General features: G+C 39.9%; 1 protein-coding gene across 1 annotated transcript; it reads left to right on the forward strand.

The window, feature by feature from the left end:
• Nucleotides 1–82: 82 nt before the first annotated feature.
• LOC101972281 (olfactory receptor 7E24) lies at nucleotides 83–10,059 on the forward strand. The gene has a single exon (XM_078029059.1). The coding sequence runs from the start codon at nucleotides 5,382–5,384 to the stop codon at nucleotides 6,210–6,212; it is 831 nt and encodes a 276-aa protein (XP_077885185.1). The 5' UTR covers nucleotides 83–5,381; the 3' UTR covers nucleotides 6,213–10,059.
• Nucleotides 10,060–10,708: the final 649 nt, after the last annotated feature.

The following is a 10,708-nucleotide window of genomic DNA, read 5'->3' on the forward strand; positions in this document are numbered from 1 at the left end:
TTTCATTGTTTAATTGACTATTGCTCTGCTAGAGGAAAGCTATTGAAAAGTATTTAATTAGGTCCTTCTATCTGGAAACCTTGCTGAACTTTAATATCTGTAAGTTCCTTATTTTGGACTTAAATATAAATAATATTTCCTGTGCATTTTTGTTATTATAATATTCATAAGTCGTTTATTTTTTTTGTTATTTGTGCAGGGCCTCCTAACTATAAGTCAGATAAGAAATAAGGTATTCATGTCTTGGTTAATAATAATCACCAAGGTTCCCATGTTAGCTATAGTTTGTGGCTTTTATCAAGTCCTATTTTGAATCTGCTTTGTGAAGACATTTTATCAGTAGTTTTGATAAATATTACACAATGTATGTGAAACTATTAAGTTCATAATAGTTTACTCCAACTTGATTTATGATGTCAGGTCTGTAAGAAACAGACTCTCCTGTCCAAACCTAAAGAATAGATTAAGAAACAAAAGGTATAGCCAAAAAAAGCAAGGAATGTGATTTTCCTTTCCCCCAAAGCCAGGTAGGGCTGAAGGCAGATTGCTTTTTAACAAAGAAAGCATATGGAGAATCAGTACAGTGAACTCATTTTATAGAATTATTCTTTTAACCTTGTGTTCCCACCATCTTCATCTATTTATCCCCTTACACCTTACATCTAAATCTGTCTGTCCCCTTGATATAGGACAGATGTGGCTGGACACCAGAAATCAGGTTTATTTTAGCTGCAACAGTCCAGAGGAGGCTAACCATAAAAAGCTTTGGACCCTGAATCTGAAAATTCTTTTAGATTTATACTCAGTGGGGTGGTTACATGTCACTGGGTGAGTACATAACAGTTACTCTTTGTCCCATATTTTTAGGCTAGACAGAGGTTTCACGAATTTTGTCTGCAAACCTGGCATTTATAAAAAAGAGGAAGCTATAAACCACAGAAATTTTTGGTGATATCCTATTGACACCTTTGTAAAATTCTTTCTGACAAGAAAAGAAGCTTAATTATGGCAAGGGTCTTTTGGATGAGGGTAACTGGTCTGCTTCACCCTTACAAAGCAGTAAAGAATTTTTTTTCAATGCTAGGGATCAGACAAATGGGTTGCACATGCTAGGCAAGTGGTCTACCACTAAGCTATACCCCTAGTTCCAGAACAAATTTTATTTAGGACAATTGCAGTAGGGGAGTAGAGACCTCAGTATAGAACTGGACTCAATTCTGATTACAGCACAAATAAGTGGAAATTTATAAGCCAAGGAACATGGTGGTGGTTCTAGGTAGACATGAACAGTGGGAATATGGTGTTTAAAGGGTTGATTCTATATATACCTGAATAATATGGAAAACAACATCTTCCTAGAAAGGGGAAATGACAACCCCCAGGGCTGAGGGAGGACAATGGGTCCTGGGAGAGAAAAGGCAAACAAAGTGCCTTGTGCTCTCTCTGGTCTTTCCTCCTTTCCCAGTATCCTGGAGGGGAAGGCAAACAAATGGGCTCTGGGCTCTGGGCTCTGGATTATTATCCCAGTAACAATGAGTTTCAACCTTTTACAAATGTTTTCCTGAGTTAGATGTTTAACCTGCACAACTAGTTTCCTGACTGTCCAACCAACATGTCCCAAGTCTCTCATGATTAAGTCACACAAAATCTTCTGCTATGATTAACTCTCATTAAGATCTATAAAAAACAAACCTCTCTTTTAACCAATCACCATTTTCTCCCCTGAAAATGTGCCATTCCACTACTGCTTAATAAAGACAGCTTGCTGAGCTGTTTCCAGGTATTTTTGCTTACATGAGCCTACATGCTAACTCTCAGCATGTCTTCCTTTGAAACAATTCACACAAGGCCATTCTAACTCAGCTGTGCTTTAAATATAATAACAGTATTTGGGCTGGGGTTGTGGCTCAGTGGTAAAGCTCTTGCCTAGCATGTGTGGGGCACTGGGTTCAATTCTCAGCCCCACATAAAAATAAACGTGAAAAATACAATCTGTTAATAAAAACATTGCAGTATTTACAATCCTTGACTAAGGAGCTTATTGTTTTCAGGATGTTCTGGTCCTTGTCCTGATAGGCTATGATTCTGCCTATCCAGGGAACAGAGGGTTTTTAAAGAGGTGATTCAAAGGCTACTGTCCACATTTACCCTGATGTAATTCATTTGTTAATTTGAGAGATAACCATTTCTTAAATCTTCTGGTTCCATCCCCAGAGATCCATTTACTTCATTCCTGTGATTGATGTGTGCTCAAGGACAGATAACTGGGCCTAGGATAGAAAAAGGGTAAACCTGTTTCCCCAGAAGTTAGGAAAGGGAAAAGGGAGAAGAGAAAAAAAGAAAGTCAGCTTTAAAATAAGCCTCATTGGAAAAGCAACAAGGGATATATTCAAAACATGACATGGACCACTGTCACATTCTTTTATCTAGGGCTGAGGAGCACAGGCCCCAAAACTCCTTTACTAATAAGAAAAAGAAAAGGAAATCAAAGAACAAAGCACAAGTTACACTGATCTGGGATGGATCTGGATGAAAGAGGATCTTTGACTTTACACAAACCAAAATGACCTAGAGTTTCTGTTCAGTAGAAACATGCACAGTAGGGACCAAAAAATATGATACAATCCTACCATCAGTCAAACGAGGTTGTGCTTAGTGATAAACCCAGCCTAATTTCCTCTTAAGACTGGGAACCATCTCGTCACATTTTATTTTGTGAGCCCATTTTGGCTTTACTATAAATTACTGTGATTTCTAAACTTGCTTGGAATGCCTGCCCATGTCTTGAACTCACCCATGCCTTGATTTCCCTGACCAGATAGCAACCCTCTCTGAAACATTAGTGGTGTTTCATAAATTCTGGCTTTCCCTGGCCAGATAATGACCCTCTTCGAAGCTTTAATGGCACATCATAAATTCTGGTGTTAGGATCTAAATTTACTCCCTAAGTGCTGGATCATTAAATTTACTACCTGCCTTTGTGTTATGCTTGTAAAAATCCTGTTATCTGTAAGTTCTCAAGACACCTTCCCGTTTTGCAACTTTCTGTGCTATAAAGCTACACTCCTAGAGAGCTGGAGGGCTGTCTACTATTCCCACAGGTTTTGGCCTGTCAGAATTACAAGCTTGCTTTAATTTGATTTAAATTGGAGTTGATGGTCTTTTTTTTTCTTTTTTTTTTTTTTTAGTTGTGGTTTAACACTTAGGTGGGATTCTCTAGAAACCTTCTCCTCTGTCCTAATAAAAACTGAGTTCAGGAAGAAGTGAGTTGTCACTCTCCTGAGAGAAAACACTCTGTCTTGTGAGGGTATTTTCCCCTTCTTTCTCTTCTAATAAATTCTGCTATTCTTTTGCTAAGTTTCACATCTTGCTTGAAATCTTCTCGTGCAAAGACAAGAAAATCAAAGAATACATTGATTTCCAGAAAGATCTTATCTCAGGTATCATCTTATCTCCTTGGTTGTGTGGAGGGGAAGTCAGAAAGGAATATACTAAGAGGAAACTATCACAGATAAAAGGGGAATTTTGGTTCAACCAACCTAACAGATTTCTTGCTAAACACAGGCCAAAGTGATCATACATCACCAGGATGTTAAAAGCTAAGAACCTGATTAGATATTGTTAAATTAAGTTTGGCCTCAAAGAGCCCCTGTGAAGTGGACTGTAGCTTGATGTGTAAGCAATTTGGATCTAACCTTAGCAATGGAGTCTCAGCAAATCACAGTAATCAAGTTTCAGCCACCCACAGGTTGCCACCTGATCAGCCCATGCTCATGTTAAGCAGATGCTCCAACAACCAAGTGCATATAAGGCAAATGCTAACTGCAGCCAATCAGGATGTTTCTTCATTTCACTTCCTTTTCTCCAGCTAAATAAAAATAATTAAATAAATATAGTGGGCCGACTTGGTTGAGGAACTGTGAATTATACCCTAATGTAATAGGTTCTTTTCTTGATCAATGTGGACCCAGTGAGCACAACCAGAAGGTAATGAATAGAGAAAGCTGGCTCATGGGGTGCATGCCTGTAATCCCAGCAGCTCAGGAGACTGAGGCAGGAGGATTGAAGTTCAATCCTCAGCAATTTAGTGAGATCCTAAGCAATTCAGCAAGACACTGTCTCTAAATAAAATATTTAAAAGGGTTGGGGTTGTGGCCAATGGTTAAGTGCCCCTGGGTTTAATCCCTAGTACCCAAAGAAAAAATAGAGAAGGATTTGTTACCCTCGGTCATATGCTAGGTGCTAAAATCATCAAATGAAAATAAAAGCTTATGATTAGAACAACAATCTAGCAGCATTGGCAGGCCATCATTAAATGAATTATCAAGAGAAAATAAGAACAAAAAATCCGTCTTCCTAACAGATACCTTCCTGCGATGGCATGGGGTTGAACAAAAATATAATGCCAAAAAATTTAAAATTTCATAAGGGTGTCTTATTCTTTAACCAATGACTGACAGGTGCACTGTACATTAATATCACCTTTGTGCTAACTGATGTTATGTTATTATGTGCATTTAAACTATACATCAAATTTGAAGATCACCAAAGCCAGAGACAGGAATTTCTCTGACATAGTGTTTATAGTCATTTTAATGCCAGCATTTTTTTTCATTGCCTTAAGGTAAGTTATATTTGACAGCTTCTTGATTTCTTTTAATGACAATAATTTTCAAATGGGAACAGTATTTCTTCTTCTCTTTTATTATTATTTTTTATGGTGCCAGGGATGGGTCCAAAAGGCATGCTGGTTCTGCTATTTTATTAGAAAAGTTGACTGTACAAAACAAGCCAGACTCAGGAGCACAGGTTTTCTCTCCAATGTGGAAGTTAGAGAGAAAAGAGGGGGAAAATGGTACTCATCAAAATAAGATGGAGGACATTAAGGAAGTGGTAGGAGCTTGGGGAAAGTGAGGAAGGAAGCGGTAGGTACTAGGAAATAAAACTGATCAATTGTTAAATGCATGTATAAATAGACCACGATAAAACCTACTCTTCTATATAAGTAATATACACCCATAAAATTGTCAAAATGGGCTATATTTCACTGTGATCATAGACTTGCTATGTGTAATGATCTTGGTCTCTATCACTGCTCATTTACATATGAGCAGAGAAGGGTGTGAAACACAGATACCAGTAAAGCAAGAGTTCAGAGAAGACTCAGTTTTCCAGAAAATATTTCTGAAGGTGCATGGAATTCAAGTGTGAGTACTTGCTTGTGCTGAACACCTGTTATTTCCTTATTCTAACACTTTTATTCCCAAAGGTGTCTGAGTAATATAGAAGAACCTAATCTAACACGTGTCTCAGAATTCCTCCTCCTAGGCCTCTCAGAGGATCCAGACCTGAAGCCCACCCTCTTCAGACTGTTTCTGTCCATGTACCTGGTCACTGTCCTTGGGAACCTGCTCATCATCCTGGCAGTCAGCTCTGACCCCCACCTCCACACCCCTATGTATTTCTTCCTCTCCAACCTGTCCTTGACTGACATCTGCTTCATCTCCACCACGGTCCCCAAGATGATTGTGAACATCCAAACTCACAGCAGAGCCATCTCCTACATGGGCTGCCTGACACAGATGTCTCTTTTTGCCAATTTTGTCTGTATGGATGACATGCTTCTGACTGTGATGGCCTATGACCGGTTTGTGGCCATCTGTCACCCCCTGCGATATCCAGTCACTATGAACCCTCATCTCTGTGGCTTCTTAGTCAAGGTGTCTTTATTAATTAGCCTTTTGAATTCCCTGCTGCACAGTTTCATTATACTAAAGTTTGCCTACTTCAAGGATGTGGAAATTTCTAACTTCTTCTGTGACACTTCTCAACTCCTCAATTTTGCCTGTTCTGATACTTTTACCAATAACATAGTCATTTATATTATAATTGGCATATTTGGCTTTCTTCCCATCTCAGGGATCCTTTTCTCTTATTATAAAATTGTTTTCTCCATTCTGAGGATCCCATCCTCAGCAGGGAAGTACAAAGCCTTCTCCACCTGTGGGTGTCACCTGGCAGTTGTCTGTCTATTTTATGGAACAGGTATTGTAGAGTACCTTGGCACAGCTGTCTCACTTTCTCCCAGGAAGGGTGCAGTGGCCTCAGTGATGTACACTGTGGTCAGCACCATGCTGAACCCCTTCATCTACAGCCTGAGGAACAGGGACATTAAAAGTGCCCTGAGGAGGCTGCACAGCAGGATGGTCTAATTATTCTTTGTTTCATCTTTTCTTGGAGTGTGGATTCTAAACCAGGACACCCCTGGTTATTGTGTTAATATCAGTCCTCAGTAGCAAGTCAGAGCCTTGATTGTGCCCCCAGCAGGGGAAGCTTCTCACATCTGCAGTCCTTAGTCATGACCAAGCAGGTAGTCAGCACAACCAAGAATGTGCTGATGGAGACAGGATGGGAGGAGGGATCCACATAGCACTTATTCATTATCTACAACATAAAATGTAATGTTTGTTATCATTTCACTAATTTTTTGGTTACCAGGGATTGAACCCAGGGGTGCTAATTCATGGATCCACACCACCAGCCCTTTTTATTTTTTTTATATTGAAACAGGGTCTCACTAGGTTGCTCAGAGCTTCACTAAATTCCTAAGGCTGGCTTTGAACTTCCCATCGTCCTGCCTCAGCCTCCAGAGCTGTTGGGATCACAGATGTGTGTCACCATGCCCGCAGTCATGCATGGTGTTGGTGTTACCTCTGGATTTCTTCCTATCTCAGGGAGCTTATTCTGTTACTAAAAAATTGTTTCTTCATTGTGAGAGTCAAATCAAGAGTTGGGCTATCAAGCCTTCTCCATCTGTGGCCTCACCTGTAAGGTGTTGTATATTTTATGGAACCAGATTTGGAGTACACGTTGGTATCCCATTCCCCCACAACTCCAGACCGCAGAGACATGCACTGCATTCATCTCCATGCTGGGTCCTGAGGACATAGAGCAGAACAGTCCAATCTCAGGACCTGCAGCATATAGCTAGAAGGTAGGCTAGAAAAACTGCAGCAAAAGCTAGCCTCTACAAATGTATTCCTTCTCCCTCTTTACATTATTTTTGTAGACCACATATATGCTCTGATGTTTGATAATCGTGTTGCATTAGCCAGGGGTAGAATCAGGATAAGTATGTAGTTGTGAGAATGGGTACAAATTTTCAGTTTAGCAAGATGAAAATTTTCTGGAAATGGACAATGGGAATGGTTAAACAACAAAGGGAATGTAATTGATACTACTGAACTATGCACATAAAATAGGTAAAAATGGAAGTTGCTGTTTCCTGTATATTTTATCACAAGAAATAGAATTAGGCACAAATGAGTCATTCAAAACAAGGAAAAGAAACAAATTGAGTAAACAATACCCCAGAGCTTTCTTGAGTAGAGGAAGAGACCATAACCATGTGGATATTTATTTTCTCTTCTTCTTTTTCTACTTCTACCCATGTGAGGAAGTCCTTGGAGATTAGGATAACAGAGCAACTTGGCTAATTACAATCTCTGTGCATGGATCCTCCAAGTTTATTAAAATGAATCAGCCTGTGTCTCTAGCACTTGATTTTGGTAGCTCAGAGGGCTCCATACATGGTCTCCTCCTCCCAGGGTTGTCTATAGCAGGAAGCTCCTACCTGACCCTGTGTGCCTATCAGTCCTGAGGAGTGACTCTGAGCCTTCACAGGCACCTGATTAGGGTGTAACTTTGGATCCTCAATCTTTGTTCAAGAGCCAGCAGGGAAGAAACTTAACCAGTATGTCTGAGGGAGACATTGGATAGGAAAAGGGCTGTCAGAAATATTGTTTCTACGTCATCAGGACAAATATGATAGTCTGGGTGGACAAATGAAAGGATATCAGTGTGCAAAACAAAGAGTTGTGAGATCTGGTTTTTATATTCTTGGTTGTTTTGAGGGTGAGACTTCCAACTCCAGCTAACCTCCACTAGCTGTACTTCCAAAAGACACCTCATCCATTCTAGCAGAAAGCGGGTCCCCCAAACTCTGTCCTCAGCAATCCAAGAGGAGTATAAAGGTGATCATGAGGTTTAAGAGGAAAATAGCAGCACACATAGCTTTGTGATGCATTGCCAAGGGCTTTCTAAATGCCAGGTTCACAGCTGTGTTTCACAAGGCTTGGTTTATCTCAGAGTCTCCGCATAGCCTTCCTTTAGTTACACATGTTCACATTATTAATAAAAGAGTACATTATGTTTATGAAAACTTTGCCAGGTTGTTAGGCAGAGATGAGTAAATCTATTTGATTCAGGTGGTCTAAATATAGACACCAGGCTTCTGGGCAGGAGAACCCCAGCAGGCTGTTCCCTTGACAAGTTTATCTGCCATTTCCAATCCTGTCACTCCAGAAGTGACCCTTTGCTCACTCTGCTTCATTGTGGGTGTTCCTGGTAGATCAAAGAGAGAGCAGTTGGCATGAAAGCAACATCCAACATGGGAAGAATAGATCAAGGGCAGAGATCACAGGAAACAGGGGCACATAAAAATTCAACACAGACCCCTTTATATCTTCAGCAAATAGACAATTAGACTTCTTCCACATGATTTATGTTTCTTTATTCTTCCTTCCCAAATTCAGGAACAAGGCAAAAATGTACACTGCCATCACCTCTATTCAATACCATCCTTGAAACATTTGTTAGAGAAATTAGGCAAGAAAAATAAACTGTGGTAAATTTAAATCTCAAAACCATTACAGTTTTTACCATTTTCAAGTACACAGCACAACAGCCTTAATTACATTGACATTGTTGTCAAACTATCATCATCATCCATCTCCAGAAATGTTTCACCATCTCAAAGTGATATTTTGTTCCCATTTTGAAAACTTCCCAGACCTCCTTTACCAGTCCTGGTTACAACCATTCTTATATGAAATGTGATGAGAAATTAAGGTCATTAATGTTTTGAAGGAGATGAGATTGAAAGGACTAGATGTCTGACTTCACTACATTTTCCAAAATACCCTGCTGCTGGACACCAAATGTCCTGGGTTTAGACAGTCCTGCTGTGCAGCCTCCTCGGAGCACTTTTAATGTTCCTGTTCCTCAGGCTGTAGATGAAGGGGTTCAAGATGAGGGTGACCTCAGTGTACATCACTGAAGACACCACAACTTTTCTGGGAGAATGTGACACAACTGATCCAAGGTACGCTCCAAAGCCTGTCCCAAAAAACAAGCCAACAACTGCCAGGTGAGAGCCACAGGTGGAGAAGGCTTTGTACCTCCCCCCTGAGGAAGGGATCCTCAGAATGGAGGAAATTATTTCATAGTATGAGAAAAGGATCCCTGAGATGGGGAAAATGCCATATATGGCACCAAGAAAATACTTAAGGATGTTATTAGAGAAGGTGTCAGGACAGGCAAGGTTAAGAAGTTGAGAAGGTCAAAGAAGAAATTAGAAATTTCGGGGCTGGGGATATGGCTCAAGCGGTAGCGCGCTCGCCTAGCATGCGTGCGGCCCGGGTTCGATCCTCAGCACCACATACCAACAAAGATGTTGTGTCCGCCAAGAACTAAGAAAAAATAAATAAATGTTAAAATTCTCTCTCTCTCTGTCCCCCTCTCTCTCTCACTCTCTCTTTAAAAAAAAAAAAGAAATTAGAAATTTCTACACTTTTTAAGTTAGTAAATTGTAATATGATCAAATTGTGCAGTTGGGAGTCAAAAAGACTAATGAAAAATGACACAAGAACTAAGAAGCCACAGTGTTGAGGGTTCATGATGACTAAGTAATGCAGAGGGTGACAGATGGCCACACATCTGTCATAGGCCATCACAGTTAGAAGCAGAGCATCCATAGACCCAAAAATGAGAAGAAGAGACATCTGTGTCAGGCAGCCCACATAGGAGATGGCTCTTCTGTGAGTCTGGATGTTCAAGAGCATCTTCAGGATTGTGGTGGAGATGAAGCCAATGTCAGTGAAGGACAGGTTGGAGAGGAAGAAGTATATGGGGGTGTGGAGGTGGGGGTCAGAGCTGACAGCCAGAATGATGAGCAGGTTCCCCAGCACTGTGACCAGGTACATGGACAGGAAAAGTCCAAAGAGGAGGGGCTGCAGGTCTGGGTCCTCTGAGAGGCTAATGAGTTGCAATTCAGAGATACGTGTTCTATGTTGTGTTTCTGTGTTCTTTGGACACCTTTCAAAAAAAGAAAAGAGGTTAAGTACCTAATACATTTGAATTCATGTATTTGCAAGTGAAATATTCTCACTTGAAGTCCACACAACTTCAACAATAACTCTCATTAGTGAAAAATCCAACTCCCTGAAACACTCTCATCATTGCTTTATGTGTTATTCACCCCTTCTTTCTATATGCACTTACAGACTTTGATGAGAACTTTAAGCAGAATGTTAGATGTATAGGAGCAGTAGACAGAACAGTACATGAGCACAATAAAATGCAGTCTACTCTTTCTGGAAAAAAATACAGAATAAATAATAGCCTTTCTCATTATGAAAGCATCACTTTAATACAAGAAAGTTAAGAAGAAATTCAACATGCCTTATTTTCTTGTGGACCTTGAGACAAATTCTTTTGTCCTATAATATTTGAAACAGTGTGTGAGGACTCACTGAATTAAGGTAATTAACAGGAGACATTTTTACAAGCCTGTCATTATCTAGTTTTCATCTGTCTTTGGTTTTCTGATTTTCTTCCTTTGTGTATTTAAGTTTTTTTCTTTAAAATT

The sequence above is a fragment of the Ictidomys tridecemlineatus genome, chromosome 2 (genome assembly GCF_052094955.1).
Source record: "Ictidomys tridecemlineatus isolate mIctTri1 chromosome 2, mIctTri1.hap1, whole genome shotgun sequence".
Taxonomy (NCBI): domain Eukaryota; kingdom Metazoa; phylum Chordata; class Mammalia; order Rodentia; family Sciuridae; genus Ictidomys; species Ictidomys tridecemlineatus.